Source organism: Fringilla coelebs, assembly GCF_963513975.1.
Source record: "Fringilla coelebs genome assembly, chromosome: 1".
In the NCBI taxonomy this organism is placed as follows: domain Eukaryota; kingdom Metazoa; phylum Chordata; class Aves; order Passeriformes; family Fringillidae; genus Fringilla; species Fringilla coelebs.
The window spans coordinates 38,021,317-38,045,991 of NC_140028.1; the positions used below are offsets into that span (position 1 = coordinate 38,021,317).

The 24,675-nt window shown below is 38.9% G+C and overlaps 1 protein-coding gene across 8 annotated transcripts in view; it reads right to left on the reverse strand.

Annotated features, from left to right (window-relative positions):
* The window catches only part of CHD7 (chromodomain helicase DNA binding protein 7), a 133,306-nt gene that overhangs the window by 36,932 nt on the left and 71,699 nt on the right, over nucleotides 1–24,675 (reverse strand). For 7 of the 8 annotated variants that reach the window (XM_084222133.1, XM_084222132.1, XM_084222136.1 and 4 more), the window contains 7 exons: nucleotides 22,270–22,691; nucleotides 13,131–13,269; nucleotides 9,667–9,804; nucleotides 8,529–8,594; nucleotides 3,569–3,624; nucleotides 2,075–2,189; nucleotides 615–698 (listed from right to left, as the gene is read on the reverse strand). In XM_084222133.1, coding sequence (XP_084078259.1) covers nucleotides 615–698; nucleotides 2,075–2,189; nucleotides 3,569–3,624; nucleotides 8,529–8,594; nucleotides 9,667–9,804; nucleotides 13,131–13,269; nucleotides 22,270–22,691 — 1,020 coding nt within the window. The remainder of the gene's footprint in view (nucleotides 1–614; nucleotides 699–2,074; nucleotides 2,190–3,568; nucleotides 3,625–8,528; nucleotides 8,595–9,666; nucleotides 9,805–13,130; nucleotides 13,270–22,269; nucleotides 22,692–24,675) is intronic. The other variant, XM_084222135.1, reaches the window with a different exon arrangement.

Sequence of the window (24,675 nt, forward strand, 5' to 3'; positions counted from 1 at the left end):
ATGCTTTACTACATATTTAAAATTTGACTTTTATCAGCATCATCAGAAACTTCATTACAGACAAGTCAACCATCACCATTCACTGACAGAGCAACATGGAAACAGTGACACTGCCAGTGAAGCTTCCTATTGTCCCAGGACCAAAAAGGTATCTCCTGGAAGACAAAATCATCTTCTTTGCAGAATAAGTCATTAAAAATGAAGAAACAGTGAGTTCAGGACTTCTTCTGTAACAGGTAGTCTAAACCATTACGACATTTAGCTGAGACTCTTTCTTGCAATTTTCATTTAAATTCTGCATTACAAGCATGAACACCATATTTCTACAATATTAAGTATCACTTCATTGTTGTTGCCTTTTGGTTGGTTGTTTTGTGCTTTTTTAAAAAATAGGTAACATAAAAATAGTTTGGAATTCTCAATTAACCCCCTTTATTTAAGGGAAACTGCTATGTTAGTCAATGTTTTCTCTAACATGTTCCTATTTTTTACACACATACACCGTGGTAGTTTCTGTAAATGATTAATATATTCTAATTAATACATTTCTAAACAATAAATTCTAAACACAATGTCTGTATGACTAGACATGCACTAGACAAAGTTTTGTTTACCTCTCCATTATCATCTGTGCTACGTGAAAAATCCATGATTCTATCAACTTCCACATAATCTGGATTAAAAAGCTCATCATCAATCTGTTCAAGGAGAGAGGCAAAAATATAAAAGATATCTCTATTAGCCCTTCCTGAGAGGAAAAATGATTATATATTTCACAAGGCAATAATATTTTGGGTCACGGTGACACAGAATTTATATTTGGCAAACTTCAACATGTTAATTGAAATGCTACAATTCAGCAAGATCATTCCCCGTGAGGGAATCAGACTTCTCAGACTTTGTTAACTGGGCCTCTTAATTACTGTGTGAAACCTTTTACTGTGAGAGAATGTTTAAGAATATTTTAAATGAAGTGTGAAATTACAATTCACTAATGAGCAATCGAAAAGGCTTATGGTATGCAATGCATTTAGCATTCTTGAAAACTACAGCTTGCAATAAAGAAATTAGAGCCTTGTACACTAAGTGCCTTTGGATTATTTTAACTACAGAAATTGTCTAACACTTTACAAGCAAGATTTAAAGATTATTATTTCAAAAGCAGAGAAAACAGAATGCATGCATACACAGTTTCTCTAAAAGTCATAATTTGTCAGGTTCGTTCCAATGCCTTAACTTAACGGATTCTCTTCCATACTAATGCATTGCATTTCATTTTATAGTTTTAAGATCCACTTCAACCGAAGACACAGCCAAAAGGACTAAAGACCGTATATTTTAAAAGCTTTTCCTGAAACAATGACAAATTCCAAGTATTTACAGTAACTTGTGATCCCCTTGGAAACATACTAAAAAGAGAAAATGGAAACAATTCCAGCTATCTTCACTTAGAACAGGTGAAATTTTCAATTTGCAACAGGTTTTTTGTTTCAGCTTGAATGATATAGTAAAAATAAATATAAATAAATAAACACAGTAGCTCATGAAGACAATTTTTTTTTTCTTAAAAGACAGCATTTTTCTAAAAGGTAATCTTTCAGAGACACAAATCAGCAGATCTGGTCTTTTATTGACAGGACCCCTGCTACATTACTGCTTATGGCTCTAAGTGAAATTAAATTGATGATAAAAAGCTTTGAATCCCTAGTGAGCAGCAGTCCATAACATAGAAAAAAAGCATGCATTTCTTTTGGGATAATCAGCTCCTGAGAAAAAAGACATGGGTACTGATTCAGTCAGGCTTACAAGGCTAATAACTAGCCACTCACTTCAAGGAAAAATTAAAAAAAAAAAAAACCAACCAAAATTATAGGAAAAAGCATATACAGTCAGGATAGATGACTTTCATAAACTTGAAAGACTTGCATCCAGAATGCTTTATGCTTTATACCAGAATAGGTGGTACTGATATATCACAGAGTTATTCAAAATATTCTTCTTGCATACAGAACAAGAATTCCTAAGAATATTCCTTAAACACCCAAAAGAAACAAACAAACAAAAAAAATCTTACTTCAGAAAGGAATTTATTCTGGCCCTGTTTTGCCTTAAACCGCTTAATCTTCTGCTGAATTCTCTTGTCTTTGTCCAGCTCTTCCACAGACGCCCACTGACAGTGAAGGTAAGAACTAGAAGATGAAACAAAAATCTTACTCAAAACTCTGCTTCCATTGCACTCCTGATTTAATCCACTAGTATAACTAGATTTTCCAGCACGGCATGGCGCTATGCTTGGAACTTGACACTATTTCTTTACCATACAGGTTATTAACCAATCATCTTTACTCAAATTGTACTTACTAATAGAGAAACTTGTCAGGAAATAGAAAGTCAAAATTTGAATACATACCCTCTATACTTAGTTTGGAACAAAACTAGGATGATTTTTATTAGACATACTTAAAACATAATTACTATACAAGACACTTATAGTAAAGTCACTATTTAATACCATATTCTAGCAAAGAGTAGGATTTTCATACGTTAATCAAAGGATGTAAATATTTTAAGTATTACCATCCTATATAATTTTTTTTGTGAGAACAGCATTGTAACTCAAAATTACTTGTGAGTCTTTGAAGACTGACAGAGAGAAAAGAAAACCCCCTTGTAAATGCAGTTGCACAGTAACAATATAGAAGATGACACAGTATCTCTACCACAGTGACTCGTCCCACTCCGTAAATTTAGTCCGTCAAAAGCTCTAGTGCTTAGACAGCACAGTTAACACAAAAATGATGTCTATGTAGCAGAACTAAGCAAATCACAATTAAGCAGTGAAACATTATACAATAAACAATATAGTGCAAAGGATACAAAAATGACAGCATATTTAAAGTGAAGTCAACTACGTGCAGTTAGCTGCCATGAGCGCCCTTAAAGCACATTTTTGTCTCTCAGGAAGAAAATTTGGTAAAAATACACAAGGTGTGCTATTTTCCTACAAGAAAAGTGAACTTATCCAGCTATGAAGTGTTTTATTTTAAATACTGATTGTATTGCAGTGTCAGAATCCAGAAGTGAAACAACATCCTGCTCTCACCAAGATTACATTCCTCTCATGAAGGGGTAACGATCTGCTGGAATACTGAAAGCCATCTCATTTGTTTGTTATCTTAGACTTTTTGTTCAACATAAATCTTGATTTTGATACAACATCAAGGGTTATTTTTGAGTAGCTTGCACACACTCTACAGTTACAGTTAGACCTATACAACAGAGGTGTGAGCTCATGAGCTTGCATGCATAATGAGTCCTAAAGTATTTAATAACAAAGCAATTTTACCTATGGATTTAATTTTGGAGAGAACACAAATTAAAACAACACTGGCAACCCCTGTACCACAAATGTAAGGTATTCCCCTGTTTATCTGTCACTGTTTTGGATTAAACATTAGATATGTGTAAAGTTTGATAATAATTTGTATCAGTTACAAAACCAGTTTTGAATGCTATTTGGAAGTTATATGAACTTAAGAAGAGCAATCAAACCCATAACTTTACTTACAAATTTTTGTACTTTACATAGAATTCCTCTACTTCTACTTCCTCTCCATTCTCCATCTAAAAGAAAAGAAATGTTGAAACATGAGTTAAATCTCTAAACAGCCCAAATTAGTAAACAATTTAAAAACTATCTGAGATATGGACTATGGTCCCCGCACAGAGACACAAGTGGAAGTGTAGGAAAAGGTTTGTGGGGGAGGACATGGGTGAGGAGTTTCCTCCAGCTGCTTACCCAAGTACATACTGCACTGCTTACTACAACTTCCAAGACATGAATCATTTGAACTCCTCCCTAACCACATGCAGCTTCATTCACAACCTCACCCCAAATCTGGCTTTCTGCCAAACCCACAGTGTTAAGTAGAAGCCAAGTGTACCATTTTCTCAGGCAGCAGCCAATTAGCAACTGCACTCCTGAATGCCATATGTATTATTTTTGGCTGGCTCATGGCAACTTTACATTGTGGGTTTTGTAATGTTTTAAAAAAGAGTTTTAAAGGGGGTTTATTCCTCCATATAGTTAATAACTCCAAACAAGAAGCCATATAAAACTAAACCTTATACCTCTGCTAGAATTGTAGTGCATCAGTGTTCATGGCTTTAGTTTTACTCAATGGTGCAATTAAATTCACTCAGGCAAGATGTCTCACATACAGAGCAGCCAAATTAAATTAACACCCAAAAACTACATTTAAAGCAAGGTTAAAGTTGTGACATAAACCAGCAAAACCAAGGGCATTCAGTGCTAAGAGTTGAGCTACCCTTAACTTATCCCTGGTGCCAAAGTATTGCATAACATATGGCATGTAATACTTTGTTGAATTACTCCTTAACCCAGCCATAGGACAAACTAAGGACAGTGCACCAGGCACACATTTAGAATTCAGATTATGTCACAACATTAACTGTTTGTTTTTACTAATGAACTTTAGGAAAATTTTAAACAGAGCAGCATTTTCTGGTTCAAACATTTCATCAGGGACAATATAATCTGTAATAAATACTGTATATGCAGCATTAAACAGGCAAAACTGTTGACTGCTGTAGAAATCAACAACTTTTGCATTTTTCTATATATATTTAAAAAATACAAACACACACACACACACAAGAGGGACTACTCTAAAACTTGAATTGTCATTTTTAGTTGCTGGCTAGATTTCACCTCCACAGCAGTGCAATTAAAGAACAACAGTAGCAGCTGCATTAAACTGTGTTCTAGCACAGTGAAGTTCATGCATTCCCAGTCCCTGATTCACACAGTATTCCTTTACTTCCTGAGTAGCAAGGGAGTTTCAGTTTAGCATTTACATCACTCCAGTACAGTCTGTTTGTATTCCTTCCTAGAGAGAGAAACAATATACCAGATTCTGCCTATTTCTCCCTAAAGAAATGGAAGAAGATTCCTGGTGCTACTTCTTGATCTTGAATCTTCCATCAAAGAAGATACACTCTCCAAACCGTCCTTTAAACCCAAACACAGGGGAGAAATTCTCTGACACTCACAAAGACGCTATCAAAGGAAAGGAATCTGAAGATCACCAAAATTCTTTTTAAAACAAAAAAATTCAGAAGAGTCTCTCTCAAGATGATACTAATATTTAGAGATCAAAACTGCATTGAAAAAAGAAGCTGGAGATCACATTATTGGAACCTATTCACCGCCCTGAGGCAAAAACCAGTCTTTAAGAAGTCAACCCTAATTTTAAGACATTAACTTCTTTTATTATCTAAAATGTATTACAGCCAAGTCTCTTTGATTACTCTTAAACCAGAATCCTTTGAGATCCATCAGTATTACAATGACAACATCATTAAACACCTTTATACAGAGGTTTCATATTAACCAACTTCACTCCCCTCAGTAGCATTTCAGTCAAACATATTTTCTGTCAGCTGCCAACTTAATAACAATAATTTACAATGCACATCTTGATAAATCCTGTAACTCTCATGAGTAAAACACAATTTTGTATTGTCTAATAGGTAATAACTGGTCTATGTTATTAGAGTTCCATGAGAGTGCATAGAAGATTCACCTAAGCAAAGAGTACTTCAGAAAAAATATTTTTAAAATCTAGGTCTGCCATTCAGCACTTACGCCCTCCTCCAAAAATTTAATCAAATTAAAACTGTCAGCACCCAAGCAGAGGTTAACAACTTTAGGGTATATGAGACAGCAGCTTATGCCTCTGATGTCACTGTGCACTCCTCAATACCTGTATGCATATATTAACCAGGCAAAGAGGTGAGATAGAACATTTATGCAAAATTCTCCCCAAACTGATTACACAGACATCCTAAAATAATACATGACAGACTTGGGGAATGCAGGACACTTCAAATTATCATTTCCAGGTGTGGCCAGGATCGGAGTCACAGTCTCTGCAGATAATTGAAGAAATAAATGACCCCTTCAGTCAAGCAAATACTTAAAAGCACATAATCTTGCATGCCATTGCCACAGAGGTGATACGGTAACACTGCTAATGCAAAAATGGTGCATAAGCCACTCAGGTATAGAGACAAAAAGAGGGAAAAAAAGCCAAAAAAACAACCAACCAACCAATCAACCAACAAAACCTAAGAAAAAACAAACCATGAAAAACCCCAAACCACCACAACTATCAACTACCAGAAAAATAGCAGATAGCACTCATTAATAACAGATGCAAAGCAACACACAAAACCCAACCATTTCAATTGATACACAGCCCAAAATTGTAAACTGATTTGAGGAAGAGATGTAGGTATCATACACATCCCAATTAGTTCTAATTCTTACACGTACTAGTAGGCAAAAAGAGACATTCACATGCCTAACATGCAGGTATAGGGTTCTGCAAACTCCCTGTCTTTCCAAAATATGTGCTATTTCTGCTGGATAGCATAATCAGTTCTAGCTATTCCTTTTCAAAGTTAAGAAGCAGGAATTCAAAGGGGACTGAATGAAAAATTTCAACATCCAAACTCATCAGGTTTGGAAAGAGAGTGATACACATACTTCATGCTTTCTGCAAGAAGAAAGAGTATTCAAGGCAATTCAACATTCCACATTAGGAGGACCTGTGAAAAACACCATCTTTTTTACTTCAAACAGGAACTCAGTTCTACCTTTTACTCTGTACGTTTCAAAAATGGCTGCAGGAAGAGTGCTGCATCCTATCTGGTAACTCCAGAGCTAGACTAAGGCTATTTCTCAGAAAACCAGCATGATTTTATGATAAGAATACTGCTCCAAAAGCGTACTCATTATCTAATGTCCTTTACTTGAATGCAACATCTTTGTTACAACCTAATCCACTGAAAGGTTTCCTAGTGAAGCCTCAACTCGTGTTTATTTTATGCACTGGTCCTGATCGCAGCAATTTCACTTTGATTAGTAATCTAACAACCAGGGTTTTGATGACGTTCGTAAGAGTGTAAAAGACCTTTAATAAAAGCACAGTTGGATACTTCAGATGTTAAATATTAACATCCTGAAATCTTTTTTTTTTTTTTTTTTTATTTGGAGAAGAGGGTTGGGGAGAAGAGCAGGGAAAGAAGAGACACCCCTCAAACCTGCAAATACAATCCATAAAAAACATTAAAGAAAAAGCTCAAAATAGAGCTTGCCTCCAGCAGAGCTTGCAATCAAAGACATGTAGGCAGCAGACCAACTACTTCCCACAAACTGCAGCAAAATACACACTCCCCATGAGTAATCACACCTTTGTTTGCAGGGGAGAGGAAGAAGGGAAGAATAATTGGTGAAAAACAGCTTCCCCTGTAAAGACATTTATGAAAGGACCACATCCTCCTCTCCTGCCTAGAAGACCATCAGGACAAGTAAATACTCACTTTATATTGCCTCAAGTTTATCTGAAAAATAAGCCTATGATTTGAAACACAAAATACAGCTCTAGACTAAAAAAAAAAAAAAAAGAAAAAACTAAGAGAAAAAACAGTTCAAAAAGCCTTAGAAGTTTATGCTGTAAGAGGCATAAACAGGTCAGATTGAATCACAGGAATGCATGACATTAAATGAATGTAGGTTTACAAAATTGTTAATGATGTTAGGACAGTAGTAATAAAATTGAACACACATACCCCACCCTGTCCAAGAAAAACAAACAAAAACCCAAAAACAAACCACAAGAACATTGAAAAAAAAATCCATTAATAACGGAAAATTTCTTTTCTCCAATTTGAAAATTAACACTGAGGCAAAGACGAATTGCAGGTTAACAAAGATGAACATGATCCTGTATCGGTGTAAGTCAAACAGTTTTCTGTCCAATTGTAGTACAAGTCAGAGAATTAGCTCCACAAAAGGGTCTATAAATATAATCATGCTCTTTTTGGAATAAGTTCTTTTCTACTTCCTTCTCAGAGTTCTAATAGGTGCAAAGGCCAATCAAGCTGAGAAGCAGATAAGAAAAATCTGTAAGCAAAATAAGAGCTTAACTACAAGGCAGGGCAGAATTATAAGGAAACCACACTGAACTTGTGTATTTCTTTGTGTATTTCTTAGCACAGTGACAAGGAAAATATTCATCACCTGTGTATACATCATACTTGGTCACACGTAAATTTGTTTCAGTTGCTAAGCACAACTGCCATCAAAAGATGCAAAAATTATGGGCAAGGGTTTTTGAGTTCTCTCATTCCTCAGACTCCTATGGAATATCACTCTGAAGTGAAGAGCGCCACAGATTTCATTCAAGCATGTATATTTGCAAAAATCAAATTTTTCATCCAAAAAAAGCAAGAAATGAGTAAAAGATTACACAACCTGTTTTGTGTATGTCTATTGAAAAACATGTTGCATACCATTTGAATACACTTTCAGGGTACCTCCTCTGTTCAACAGAAAAGTTTTTTGATTTGGAATATCCAAGGCATTTTAAGAACTCAGTAAGGGCTTCAGCAGAAATATGCTTAGCCTATTCAAAATAGGGGGGGAAGGGGATTGGTTTTACCTTTTTCTTGACTAAACGGCTACTCATGATTTTCTCCACAATAGGACCTTCAGCATCAGCAGATTCCTACATCATAAATAGCATACAAGAGTTATGGGAGTGCATCTCTGTTAAAGACTTTATTACAAAACTTTCAAGTAATTTTTTGTAACAGAAGTTTAATACCAAGAGGACATTCTCCCTCTAGCATAAGAACTTTGAGGTTTCAAAGACATTTAATACAATAGAAAACGATTGAAGGATACTTGTTTAAGCCCATTTTTAAGACTTAGTGCAACTCCAGCTCTCTCAGTTAAGAAGGCTGACGTGCACAGATAAACAGATATAACATGAGCAGTTCCCCTGTCCTAAAATAATACATGCTTTCAGCACCATACAGTCTAAACAGCAGATGATGTTCAGAAGCTCTAGTTGGCAGTGCAGGTGTGGACACGATCGCTCTCAAAACTGCCTTCAACTCTCTATTACGTTAATTCACTATTACAACGGGAGGCAAACCATCCCAACTGTCCTTCTGATAAGACACAATTAACAATGGAGATCACATACAATATTTCACAAGGCTTAACAAATTGCCAAATGAAATACCAAAGAACATGGATATATTCTCCAATAGGTCATCAGTTAAATGAAGTAGTTCTTTGAAAAAGCACTACAAAACAATGAGATTGTTACAACAGTCATTCCTACAGTATTACCCCTCATCTTATTCAAACTATTTTATCCATCATTTACATTGCACAGAGAATAAAGTGTACCCTGCTGGGTACTACAAGGCAGTAATTTCATAAAGGAGTTCTTATGGTGCCTAGCAGCAGGGGACAAGCTTGAGTGGTTTATTAAAGTCACAGAAGCCAGACCACTGCATTCACAAGTACATTCTAGATTTCTAGCAGTACAGTTTAGGTTTCCTTTAGCTAGGGACCACTAATTTCAAAGAACTCAGCTTGAACTTTCAAGCTATATATCATTAGCTTGCAAACAAAGCCATGAGTTGAGATATTCTTTAAGAATGTAAAAACTAATGCCTTCTGGCACATTCTATCAATCACATATGAATACCATTCAGGAAAAGGGCCCATATTTGATCTCTGAATGCTGCAGTTATGGCCACCTTTCCAGCCTGTTCATATCTGACCTGTTGCTCTGACTGAGAAGTATTTGAAGGAGAGTCTCTTCCAGCAGCATCAGCATCATCAGCCTCCTCATCTGAAATCTTGAACTCCAGGTCTTCAGTATAACGCTTCCTCTTCACCTGCCTGCTGGAGCGTCGTTTCTGCACAGAAAGCATTCATATTTTTCATGAGAAACAAAACTGATGAGAAGCAGAATAACCAAGAAAACTTCTCTGTGTGTCTCAAATACATTAGTGTGCAGTAAATGCTATAATTTCTACAACACCCTGGCTGAAAGAGTGGACTCAGGGCACTACTATTCTGAATCCTGCCTGTTAGCCATTCTTAAATTCTGGAAGCAAAAAACAACAGAAACCTAAAATGAAACAAAAAACCAACCACAAATAAAAAATTGACTTTATGCTTGTTCCAAGTGGGAAAGTAGGGTGGAATTTTTTCACTTTTTTAACATTACTAAAACAACCTTAAAAAATTAGGAAGTCTATCTCAGAAAGCAATTAAAACCCAAGAAGCTGCACCTCTCCATTCACGTCTGTAACAAACTTTGACAGATGGCCAATGAAGGAGCCAAACACCACCTTTCCACAGCATGGCCCACTTGTTGCTAAGCAGTGACAACACACTTTCTTCCTCTCCCCATCCACCCGGTTGTACCGGGATTATCTTGTAGGGGAAACACAATGAAATACGATTTCCTCACTTCACTGACCCAGCACTGTTCAGAAAGGCATCCTGCAGCACAGCATGGGAAAAGACCCCAAACTAATAGAGGAGAATGGAAAACTTGAACCACCCCAAATTGAAAACATGATTTCTGTGCTCCCGTAGCCTCACCACCAGGATGAGATAAAACTTCAGCAGTATTGCACAAAACAACCTGTAAAATACGGAAGCATGCATTTGACAGAATTTGCAACTTGATGTTCAGTGCTGGGTATTGTTTTTACAACAATAAAATTCAACTTCCAAGATAGTCTGCATCAGGTTATATATTTGAAAAGCTGTAAGCATATGTTGCTGAACAAAACTGTCAACTGAGCTTCAAATATCTTAATGGAGTAATGTATACATTAAAATTATGTTGACTATCAAATGTTAAAAAACCCCCACCTAAATTACTTGATACACTATTTATTTATATATTTTACAGTTTTTATATTTTACATCTTTCTCAGCCACTGCACATCTTCACTGATACATGCAAATACTTATGTAGCTTGTTTAACAGACTTACACACCTGAGTCTCTCAATATACATAGACAAAGTCAAATATTTACTTTTAGATAGCTAATCATTCTTTCTAAAGCATAAATACTTGGCGCACTTCACAAAAATAGAAATTCTTTATTTAACTGAAAATGAAAATTTTGAGCAAAGGTTAAACTTACATCACCCTTTTAAATAATGGTGATGTGACTTCTACCTTTAATGCAGTAACTCATGGGGTTTTCCAGAAAACAATATTTTTATACTTCAAAATAGTAACACTTGACAAATTTGCATCTTGATTTACATGATCACTGATGGGAAAAGACCAATTTTCTTCTGACTCTGTAGGTAAGTCTTACCATAATTTTTGGTGCAAAAAATCTTTTCTTCCATTTCCCTAACAGAAAGAATACTAAAACATAATGGTAGCCTTTATTTGATATTTTTTGACTTGATGAATTTCCTATTTCCTCTTACATTCATATGTGGTTTTGCAATTGTTATGTGCTGTTTACAGAAACTGTGCGCGTATTTACCTGCACCAGATTATCTTTAACTCATTAACTGATCTACAGGTAGGAAGGTGAGTAATAGGTTTGATAATGGAATATTAAAAACCTGCATAACACACAAATAGTTCTGCTCTTTAAAGAAAACAATGCATCACTGTGCATTACTACATAATATCTCTACAGAAGGCTCAGGATTTAACACTAAGAATGCAACTGTGTCTCAGACAACTGAGTAACATCAATTTCAGTTGAGAAATACATAACAAGTTTATTAACTGCAGCTGTCCCAGGAAACATGGTTGGAATCCTTTCCTAAGTTCATGCAAAGAAGTTCATTATAGCATGCACAGTGCAAGATAGTATTAAGAAAACAGAAAATTTCCTGAAATACTTTGCTACATTTAATTAAAAAGTGATGCAAGTGCCCTAGCACTTCTATTCCCCCAAAAAAAGAAAAAAATATTAAAAATAAAACATAACGTTTATCACCCAATTGTGTTTGACAAAACAAAAGTTTTTTTGAAAACAAGCAAACCATGCAGAAATGTTGAACTGTAAATTGAATATAATCACCTACAAACTAACCCAAAAAATCCCATCTGAAGCCCTGAAGTTTCTTCATCTTTTGCCAGTGTCATCAATCAGGCTGGCAGAGATTTGCAGCACAGAACAGAAAACTTAATCCTTCAAACACTTTAATATCTGCATGGTTTAATTCATCTTCTCTAGTTCAGAATACAGAGTCTGAAGAAGTCAGGAAGAACACACTCTCATACTGCTGCTTCTGTTTTTAACTACAATATACTAGATCATTCACATTTCATTATTTACTATATTTTTCTTGAAAATAGTGGAAGTAAGAGCATAAACCATGCTTTTGTAGGACAACTGTTTGCCAAAGTCTTCACCAGGCTACTTTGACCATTCCCAATTGATCATTGGTCTGAACATCTCTCATAACCAGAAGCAACCCATCCACAACCTGATGTGCAAAGGACAAATGCAGTGGATTTCATGTACACTGGTATGACTGAATAGGAGTCTCATACTTTCCCCATCACAATTTGCCCCTACCTCTTCATGAGGGGATTCTTATTTTTAGTGCCCACTCTAAACACTGCCAGCAAAAGCAAGCCAGGAGCTGACCACTTCTTAACATGTCAAATGACAGAGCACACAGAACTTGTACTACTCTATTTTCATATTAGCTTTACGTGAAACAAAGCTTGGACAGAAGGTGATAGGTATGCAGTGGTCAAGAGAAATTAATCAATGTGAACTCTGCAAAAAAAGCCCTTCATCCACTAAAGCAGTATAGCTACAAGTGCTTGACATGCATGTTGCCAATACTCCGCCCTGTCATGTCTTGTTCTTGGTTTCAGAAAGTTTGCAAACCCAATGCAAGAATAAACACCAAGCTTATAAGCAAGACTTTGTAATAGTGCATTAAGTCTAGAGAACAGAACATTCAGCATCATAACTGCAACAGCAATCAAAGAAAATGTGTGAAAACTCAGCTGCACCATACACATATCTGCAAGCAACAAGACTCTGAAACAAAATTATGATGAAAAATACTTGTTTTTGTAAAATATTCACCACAGTGATTTTCATTTCCCACCTTATTTGTAAACAACACAGAAATTATCCAAATACCTGTATCTCTGTAACCAAGACCATAAGAACTATTGTTTTATGCTTCTAAGTCGTCAAAGCCCACAATGAACTTCAACAATAGCATTACCTGAACCCCTGGATCATCTTCATCTTCAGGATGAGGTGATGGTGGTGGAGTTTTTTCCAAATCTGAGTTTTCAGAACCTTCCTTTCCCTTGTTAACCTTTTTCTTTGCAGCACTGGCTTCAGAATCTTGCTTCTTGCTACTGAAACAGAGGTATTTTTAATCAGTATTTGTAGAAAAATATAAGCAAGAGGTGCTGAAAAAACAGTTGATCCATGAGATGCTTGTTTTGAGTGACTTCATTATTTTCAACTGCCTTTCTTAAGTATTTCAAAGTAACTGCAAAATCAGTGATGCACAGGTCATCACTACACATGCCTTAACAACAGACACCTCGCTTCTTTCCTTCAAGACCTTAGACAGCGACACTCGATGTGTACTCAACAAGAAACTAAAAATGAGATGGGAAAGGAAGAGCTGCTCTCCTCAGAACCTGCACTTTCTGAAAGCAGTGTTTGGACAACCTGACACATGAGAAGAGAAACAGGATTACACATGTGCTTGTCTTGTATTAACCATGCAGCCCAGGTAAGCAGAACCAGAGCAAGCGTTATCAAAACAAAGGACTGAATTCATCTGCTTCTACAATCCCTGCTATTTCCAAGCAGGAAATGCACTTTAGTGTCAATGCTGAGGGCACCCAAACAGCTTCAATACATGCAATTGCAGCTTGTACAGGGGGAAAAAACACCATACTAGCATCTCAGCATCAACACAATACCAGAAAGCTATATCCACTGACAATGATGTCTGGAGGGTCGTTCCTTCCCTTCCTCCCCCATGAAAACGTTCATCACCTGAAGAGCTGGGACTGTCTCCAGCTGCACTCAGTGGCTTGAAAATGGGTGAAGACATATGTATTAAAATACAGCTTTAAATACACCGTCACCAAATCACAAACTGAGATGATCTGCAGCATGGTGGGGGGGAAATTTTTATATTGCAACAAAAAATCAGTGGTAGAAGGTAGTATTTTAAAGCACATCTAGCCTTTGCATCTGAGGCAGATTTTTACTAGATTTTTGTGGTCAGCTCCCAGCAGCCCATTCCCAATGTGAGGGGCTTACTATGGGAAGTTGCTGAGATGGCTGACAGCAGAGCAGAGCTGTGTGCTGGTACCTGACACATGGCAAGCAGAGCTCACCAAGCACTATATAAGACACTTTTACATGGCTTCTACATTCTCATCACTTTACTTCCATACCTGGGAAACTGCCCGGGGTTTGTTTTTTCTTCATGATCCTCACATTTGTAATTTCTCATTTAAACATCAGGTTTAAGTTTGTTCATTTTGATCAGCACATTAGCCCACCAACAGTGTATTTTGGAGGTGTAATTTAAAATTTTCCAATACAGTCACATTTCTCTTCAGGACTCCGACAACTCTTCTACAGCGTTATTTTCTCCTTGCAGCCTATGTGTAAACTAGCACTGATTACCAAGTTGAAAAAAAAAAATTAAAAAATTCACATATGAAAAGACTGAGTTTTGAACATGGATTTGTATTATTTGCAAAATTGACTCTACTTAGCCTGACTGAGGCCATATCTGAAGTACTGTGTCCAGTTCTGGACTCCTCGGTGAAACAAAGACAAGGAGCTAGTGAATAGGATACAGAAGAGGGGCACAGTGATGATTACTGGTCTGGAGCATCTCTCTTAAGAGGAGAGACTGTGGGAGCTGGGCCTATCTAAAGAGAAGACTGAGACTAGATGATCTACAGAGGTGGCTTCCATTCCTAACAATTCTGTCATTCATTAATGCATCTAAGTATCTCAATAGCAGGTGTCAAGAGGATGGTGCCAGATTCTCTTCAGTGGTGCACAGTGACAGGACAAGGAGCAATGGCCAGAAACAAAAACAGAAGTTCCACCTCAACATGAGGAAGAACTTCCTTACATTGAGGGTGGCAGAGCACTGAAACAGGCTGCCCAGGGAGGTTGTGGAGTCTCCTCCTCTGAAGACATTCAAAATCCACCTGGACACCTTCCTGTGTCACCTGCTCTAGCTGACCTTTACTTGGCAGGGGTCTTGGATAAGATGATCTCCAGAGGTGCCTTCCAACCCTAACAATCCTGTGAAGTTAATAGGACACGACACAGCTCATAAAAGCCTACCTTAAACTGCGACAATTTTAAAAAAGAATTAAAAATGAAAGGGGATGTGGGGGGAAGAGTTCGACACGGCGCAAAGAGCAGCGGGGGCAGAGTTTGGCACGGCGGGAGGAGCGCGGGCAGAGGGCGAGCCCCGAGAGGCGGCGGAGCCGGGCAGCGCGCGTCCCTCCCTCCCTCCCTTCGTCGCTCGGTGCCCGGCGGGCTCCCCTCCCTCCCCGCCGGCGCTTGTTTCCGCTCTGGCTGCCACCAATGGCACAAAAAGCCGCAGCTGAAGCGGGGCCCCCTTCGCCTTTTCATCCGCACGCCGAGAGCGCTGGCGTCGCCCCGGCAACCCGCGGCCACGTGACCAGCACCTGCTCCGCTGGCCGGCGGCCACCGAGCGCTGCCATCTGCTTCCCTCAATCAGCGCCCGCCCGCTCCCGGCACCTGCGCGGCCGCGGCACGGGAACCCCCGCCGCACACACACCGGCTTCCAGCAAATCACCGCCAAACCGCTTCCAAAAACACCGACTCAAAACTGAACACCAAACAGCGACAAAGCAAAACAAACACAAAACGCCGCTATACGCATTTCTCGAACTTGTTTAAATGGAAGGTGACGATCGCCGCCAGGTGAAGCGCGCTGACAGCCCGGAGCTTTTCCCCCCGACCCCCGTAAATCGGAGCGGGGCGCGCAATTAAAGCTCAGCCGTCGTGCCGTGCCCCCGGTGCACGGCCGCCTGTGAATAACAGGCTTAAAGCCGGGAAGAATAGCGTGGGCTAGGCGGGATAAAACACCAGCCTGCTGAAAGGCCGGGCAGCGCTAACGAGGGCCCGCCGACTCGCCGACCGCGCTGCGCTCCCGGCCGGCCGGGCGCAGACAAAGAGCCCGGCGCTGCGGGCAGGTCCGCCCCGACACGGGTTCCGCTGTGGCCTCTGAGAGAGCTTTCTCTCTCCGAGCCATGACTACTTCATGACCTATATCTACCCCCGAGCCGAGCGCCTCGGTGTACACAGGCACCCGCGGCAACGGAGACGCGGTCGAAGCGATTCGGACAAAGTTTCAAATCACTTCCCTTTCCAGACCACTTATAAACACAAACGTGAAAGAGCGACCAGCTTGCAGAGAACAAAGCCCTTGAGCAGCCCCACCGGGAATTTTAAGTTCTAAATTCAGCAACAGAACTGCTCTTTTTAAATGCACAGCTACAACTTCTTTGAAGGAAAGGGAAAGGGAAAGAAAGGGGAAAAAAAAAGAAGTAGAAATAGAACAGCACCACCCCTCTAAACGCAGGGACACACTGCTTCCCAGTGCATCACACATGCAGGAGCTTCATCTGGCCAGTGAAAGCATCAGCTTCCTTGCACTGCCAGCAACTGTTCTTCCTCTTCCCACGGAGCCAGTGTGATTTGCTCCTGACTGAATGTACCCACTTTTGACTCAGCCTTTGCACTTTCCAGCAGATCACACTCAGCAATAGCCTGGAACAGAATTACCTTTACACATGAAGAGCAGGCAAGTACTCAGAGATTGTTCTCAATTAGGACTCCCTGTGAGTGGTCAACACTGGGTACACACGATTAGTACTTTTCAAGTCTGGCAACAAGGAATGTAAACTGTAACATACACATTTAGACAACTATCTCTCATACTTGTTTTACACATGCATGAATGCAAATTTTAGCCAAGGCCCACTAGAGACAAAGCGTCCAGTCTCAAAACAAGAACTATAAATCTAGGACAAACTGGAGCAGTATTTGCCACACACAAAACTTTGAAGTATTTAAAAACCATCAGTTCATCCCTCAATTCAAGTTATATAAATACAGACATTTCAGATTACATGTTTTACAATCTTGCTGTCCAATATCACTTTCTGGTTTCATTCTCTTACCCGCAAGGACTGTGCATCATACTGACCAAAAAGGATCAGTAAGAATACAACCTGCAGAAGGTCAAACACACAGACAACATGAAGAAAAAGAGGCTGAATAGGAAAACAGTAAGTAGGACAACTAAATCAAGAGCTAGATTTACAATTTGAGAAAGATATCCAAACTCCAGCAAAGTGTATTATATCAGCTCAGCAGCCCCCAAGAGAGCTAAATGAAACTCCAGAAACTTACAAGGGCAAACCATCCCATCTGACTCAAAAATGACCCCAAAATCACAACATGCTTTGCAGGATTAAGGGGGGAATTAGCCCATATGTTTAACCTGTGTAACTACTTCACCTGATCTGAGTAACTGATAGATCTGTTTATTAGTATAATTTCTGACAACTATCATGACTTGGATGATGTTTTTTTTCTATAATTCTATGATCTAAAGAAAGTCAGATGCATTACTGATTTTTATTTTACCATTTGGGAACATTGTCCTGTAACAGATTCATGACTGGAACCTAGCTTAGACAGACTTTATACATTCACTGTGGAGCATAAAAACATTGAAAACCAAAGACGTGAGACTTATACTTCACTGCCTTACCCAAGGAAAACAATTATTTTTTAAAGCTCCTAGTGTAATCAAAACTTCTTTTAAAATCAATTTTTACACATCACAAAAGTAGGAAAAACAATACACAACAAGGTTTTTTCCAGCCTGAAAAGTCAGCCAAATTACTAAAAGGCTTTGATAACAGTGAAGCCTACAAGGCCTGCCCTGCAGCACAAGCAAAGGTAAATATCAGGCAGCTGGGCTGGTTCAAAAGGGAGATGAGGACAGGTGTGAACAGGAACAGCCTCAGCAGACACATGCATGGAAATCTCGCACAATTTCCTGTTCTCTCCCAAAGGCAGCCCCTTCCTGCCTCGCTCAGGATGATCTGACCTTGGGAGTGGAATCTACCACCACTGCCTCAGGACCTCTCTTCCTGTCCTACAGCTCCCCAGGGTGCTGTGTCCTGCTGTCCGCACCGCTCCCCCATGCAGCAGCCTCTTCCCACTTCCGTGGCCAGGAGCCATCCCCTTTCCGATACAACAAACAGCCAAACCATGTGCCAAAAAAGCTTTTCTCCACCTCCCTCTAAAAACTTTAATTATGCTCATGTTTAGCACTCCCCTTGTGAGCAACAACCCACTTGCCCTACACTGTGTCCCAGGCTGCTGCTCAGTCTGTGGGGAAGATGAAGCTTTCCCTGCCACAGGGAGGGGAGGAAGCAGATATGAGCAGCCTTGCAGAGCACAGCACACTGCTTTGAGGAGATGGGACGAGGCAAGAGCTCCTGCAAATAGCTGCCATTTGGCCCTTGCAAATAGTTACTGCTCCTGCCACCATAATCAGTGGCCAGTCTCTAGGGTTTCATAGGAAGCGGCAGGAGAGATATCAGCTGTGCTGCAGCGTGATCTTCTCAAACAGGTGGTCCTCATCTCCTCCAGGGACAGGCACAGGAGGACAGACATCTGAGCCATGACTTTGCAATTCAGTAGGATTACTTGCCTTTCCCTGTCCCTCTACTTTTGGAAAAATCTGCCTGCTTTGCATGTGCCTGAAGCTGGCTTCATAAAGTTTAGAGCCCACATAATACTCAGTACCCACTCAATTTAATGAAAACACTTCACTCGTGATCCTAGTTTGCTTTCAACCTTGACTAGTTTGGTCCACAAGAGATTTGTTTTGCCAGTGTTATTTTTTTTAGCGACCATTGTATTTGTCTTTCAGTATTGGTAGGATTGGGCAAATATCCATTAAATGTTACTAGTGCAATATTAATGTGTGATCTTTCTTTCACTAAGCAGTGTAACATACTAGCAGAAAATTTGGGCATTTTCTTTCTTTTTGAGATCCCATGACACAATTCAAACCACCATTAAACCAATCAGGTTCTTCTGTTTTCCAATCTGACTTGTCCCTCACATGAAGGTGCATTTCAGTGAGGCAGGCCGCTCATTTTGTTGCAACTTGCACCAAAGATAACACAGACGTGAAGGATAGAGTTTCTGGGGTTTTGTTTTTATTTGTTACATAAAAGGATTATACTTTTAGTTGAAATTGGAACTAAAATAATAGGGTTATGAGCTATATTAAATTACCAAATGGTTAAGATAATTAAACATCAGATTTTTTCATCCATGTGTATGCTCTCATACAGCCTGTGCCAAACTTAACTATTAAGGACTCATTATGCTCTATCCAAAAAATATTGCTCTTCAATAAATATCTAACTTTATTTACCTTAATTCTACTCAATTGCAAAACTCTTCTATTGAAGCTGATCTTACTCAGGAATGAGGACCATTAGTTACACACAGCATTTTTATATTTCTAAACCACACCTATTCCTTTCAATGCTTAGAAGCAAAATACTGAGCATTATAAGCAGCAACAGTAAAGACATGCCCGACACTAACTTTATAAAAATATTTTACTTTACATAATCATCTATAATCTGTATTAACATGCATTAATCTCACTCATCTAAGCTACTGTAATATCTCCTTTCTGGAGTTAGTGCTGCTGAAATACTGTGACTTACACTGTTGATTTATTTAAAAAACTTGATTCAGTGATCTGTCACTGGGCAGGTTCTCAAGTCTTTGTTGTTGCTAAAGTAAGCAAGTTTCCCCACACAGTCTCTGCGTTCTTTAAAGAAGCTTAATACTGAAGCCAACAAGACCACAAAATGAGAACAACCTTGTTTTCAGGAGAGCATTTGGTAACAAGAGACACAAACCCATTACAAAAGTAGGCAAAAGTAGGACTTGGTCCACATCCCTGAGCAAGCACAAGGAACACCCAATGCTCTTGCTGTTGTTCCAAATGTGTTTCTCTCACAGGTAAAAGAACAGAGCTTACTACTTACTAGAATACATTAAGTCACCCAGCCAGCCAGGGACAAGAGTCATTGCATGGGAAAGCAGATAAAGACTCGCCTACAAACACAATTAAGCAAGCAGTGTTTAGTTCCTTCAGAGGAAACACTGCTCCTTTAATCTGCACTGCGTGTCCCAAGATTTAGAGAAGATGTGCATAGAGGTATCAGGATTGAGTGGACAGGACAGAGCAGCTCTGAGCTCTGATGTCCAGACCATCAGGGTGTTTTTGAGGCAGACTCCTTCTAACTATGGTTTATCAAACAAGGTTTCAATGCAGTCAATTGTAAAGTCCTGCAGTAAACAGTTTTTACTTTTTGGCAGCAAAAATCTGATAACATTTATGATGTAGCCTGGTCAGCCTTTAAACCTGTGACTCTAGGGAACTGGAGTACCTATCTTTACAGGAAAGTCTGAAGAAGCTTTGCCTGTTAAGCCTGGAGATGACTGGGAAGAAATCTTACCAATGCATACAAGTGTCTTAAGGATGGGTGTGGAAACAGTGGGGCCAGACACTGCTCAGAGGTGTTCACTGACAGGACGTGGGACAGTGGGTACAAACTGAAACACAGGAAGTTCCATCTGTCTAAAAAGAAAACCTTTACACAGAGGGTGACAGAGCACTGGAACAGGCTACCCACGGGGGCTGTGGAGTCTCCTTCCCTGGAGATACTAAAAACCTGGTCCTGGATGGACCTCACGTAACTGGCTATAGGTTAGCCTGCTTTAGCAAGGGCATTGAACTACATGATCTCCAGGGGCCCCTTTCAACCCCAACCATTTTGTGATTCTATCAAAAGGCTATTTTAGCGGATACAGTACTTCCATTTCAAAAAAGACACGTTGGATGATATATAACTTAAGAGATTTTCTAAGCTGTGAATTGCTGCTGTGTATGTAAAATCCAATCCTTAGGACAGTCTGGTACACAGCCAAAGTAAATGCAGCAATAGGGATATGCTGATCAACTGTAATTTACTGATCAGTTAATATAACCTGTACACAACAACACTTGATTTTACCATCCAATGTTTATAAATTCTTCAGGAAACATCATCTCTGCTAGTACAGAAACTTTTTTATTTTGTTAAAGCATCAAATGACATCTTACTGTCCATCCTCATTTAGCTACAGAGCTGTATCAAACCTAACCAATAAATAGTCTTGCAGAATATATGCAAAGCTGATTCATTAAGTGCAATTTTTAAACCCTAATACAAATGGATTTTGCAAACTGATTTGGATTAACCAAGTCTGGCTGTGCTTCCATCTGGAAGTTATATTTTATAACTCTAGCCACATCTTGAAAAACAGATTCAGATGTTTGGAACAAATTCAGAACAGTTGTAAGAAATTCTAAGTACAAATGAAAAAAAAATATTGAGCTTTAATGTCTTTGTGGTCTCAGTTTTCTTCCAAGTAGGCATTTATAACGACGGTGTTTAGGGACTTGAGGGACAAGGAAAGAATCTGTGTTATTACCTATGACATATTTACTCATGTGTAATGACAGTTTATGCTTTCTCGTACTACTCTGGAACATTTTAAGCCTATCCTGATAAAGGTACACGATGCTGAATGGCAAGTTAAGAAACCCAGTTAAGAAACATGGTTGAACCATCTGGTCTAACCACAAAGATTTTACGTGAAACAGGAAAATTAATATCATCCTTAAGGTGAGGACACATCAATATCCGTATAAAAATGCCTTTTTAACAGCAGAGCTTAGAGCCCATGAGTTGTGTTAGTATAAAACAGTGTCTGTAAGGGTTGTACAGTGTACAACAATGTGAAGTACCTAACTTCTTTGTTTAGGGAAAAATAGAATCAAACCATTTTGCTCTCAGCCTTCATCTCTGAAACCCTACTGAAACCCTAATATTGAAGCGGTTTAATTCCTCAACACAAAAATTCCACCACACACAAAGAGAGATGAGCATTAGAGGAGAAAGAGTTACTTTTGAAATCTAACACATCCAGAAACTTTTCTGCCTTGAAAGGAAAAACTAACCTTCTGCCTTTCCAGCTTGCTTAAAATAACTGCGAAGCCATAAACAGGAAAGTCAAACAAGAGAAATGTGCCCAAGCTTCTCAAAAACATGATGTTGTAGATGGTATAAGGCAAACGACAAAACAAGATTTCCTCTCCACCCACGCCATTTAGCACAGATGCTCTAGAAATCCCACAAACACACTGTTTATCTCTTACTGCATATACAAGTTTCCTGACTTACCTAGCCTTTTTGCTGGTCTTGGGTTTTGGCGTGGTATTTTTTGCTTTCTTTTCCTTTGGCTCTTTAGGGGTCTTAGGGACTTTGGGGGTCTTGGGTTCCTTCTTTTCCTTGGGTTCTTTAGGATCCTTCGGTTCTTTTTTTGCCTTGGGCTTTTTCTTTTTCTTCTTGTCTTCTTGGGAGCAATCCACTGAGTTTCTGCTTAGATTCTGGCTGTCAAGTCCCCCAGGAAAGTCTTCCTTACCAAAACCTTTACTGGGACCTTCTGCAGCAATGTGATTGTTTTTCTTTTTCTTTTTCTTTTGCTGTGGCTGCGGCTCAATTGACGGCAGATAATCATCGCTTTTCACTAGCTGGGTATTCGGTCCACTAACCTGAGTCATATCCGGCACTGGTTTCTCTAAAAAGGGTTCCGACGGAGAATGCTGAGAGAGATAAATAGAAATAAAAATTGGAGATCTGCAACTTTGATTTCTAAAACTTTGCTCTTTTGGAGCATGAGGTAACAGAGGGAGAAAATATTAAGCACAAGATTAACCTATTAGCAAGAGTCAGCATATCTGAAACACTGTGCAGAATTACAGTAAAGAAAAATGCTTTTTGCAGTCAGAACAGTAGCAAAATGACCGGAGATTCTTGATATATCAAGGCTAAAAATATTCTAAAGCTTGTATAACGTGGAAATATAGAAAATATTTAGTCTTTAACATGTCAATGCAAAAATTAAAGCAATTGTTGTTTCAGACATTTCAAAATAGTTGTTAGTAGAATTATTAACTTATTAAAAATTATCAAGCTACACTGGAATTTTGTCCTTTGGGGAGAAAATTGTTAAACTTTGTTTCTAGACATTTGAAGGAGAATAAAAGTGTATTCACAGGCTATATTGACAAAAAATTAATTAAGGCAATTTACATTGGTTCATCCGTGACAGGAGGTATTTTGATCAGCAAGTGAAGGATTAAGCCACTTGAAAATGTAATACAAGGTTAAGTTTTATATCAAAGATCCACTGCTTCCAGCTTGTACTCAAAACAGATTTGCTCCTGCTCCAGACTGGACAGAGAACTACAATAAGTGCATATCAGGTTTATACCAAACTTACAAACTACAGGAAAACCTACGTGTAATTACACAAATGTTAAATACCTACACTAAAATATATTGGATATATTGACAACTATTTTGACTTCAATGGTTCTGTTCTACACAAAGATCCATGAGTCTGCAGTCAAAAGATATCTAAGCTCCACCATGACTTTGCAGCCTATCAAAGCTCTGACCTGCTTCTCTCTGCCTGCCCATGGTTATAAATGCAGGACGACAGTGCTTTTCTAGAAGAAAAGTAATAGCATGACACTGTACTGATGCCTTTCTTGCATCTACATATATGGTCAGATCATTTTACCCACCCTCTTTCTCTCTCTGTTTCTCCTACTTTTCTGTTCCCTAAAAATTAAGTCAGGATGACTCTAGGTGGATTAATCATGGTATAAAAGGACAGTCATTTGAGATATTTGATCTGCTGAACTGCGGAGAAGAAAAGTTAATAACATAAGAATTTTATTTCTATGAAAAGCAGTGCCAGTGTAGCTGCAATGTTTTTTGCATTTCCTTTTCTCCACTTTTTTTTTTCCAATGGCACTTACCAAAAAGTGGCAAGCGTGCAAATTAATGACTACAAAACCAATCCCTAAGCATGAGGAGAACTGATTGGCATACACTGATAATCAACTTCAGCCATCTAGAACTAAATAAAAATGCACTTAAGATTTAGGAAACAAAATTCTTGACAATATTACATGAGAAAGTGAATGCATGTGTATATTTCCAAATATATTAATACAATTTTCTGAATGTAAACAAACTGAACCAGTGCAGTCCCAACTACTTCTGCCATTTCTTCACAATAACGTAAACCCACTGTGCACTGAGCACACGCAAATACTCAGAAGCAAAAGGAGCAAGGTTATCAGGAAGGTACGACAGGAATTTTTTCTGCTGTCTGAGAGGTCTGAATGGTACATGCTACACACTACAGTTCTTCATGGAAGAGACAGAACAAGAGGGAAGGCCTGAGTCACAGACTGACGGTCTGTGTCTCTTGGCTTAACCAAGGACTTCCAAGGGTGACTTCTGCATGTTTCCGTCCTCCACGTGTATATTAAGATCCTTTTTAGAGCAAAAGGGCTTAAGTTGCAATGGAAATCCAGGTCTAATGAAAACCCCATGCATTCATTGCATTAGCACTGCATCTGTCAGCCCCACTTCAAGACCACCACATGCTATAGGCATCGTGAGGTATCAATCAAGACCTGTTCTAGAAATCTGCAGTCACCACTGGCACGTACAGCTCTGTGCTGGAAAGTTGACAAAAACTGGGTATCTATATAGAAAACACTACCCCAC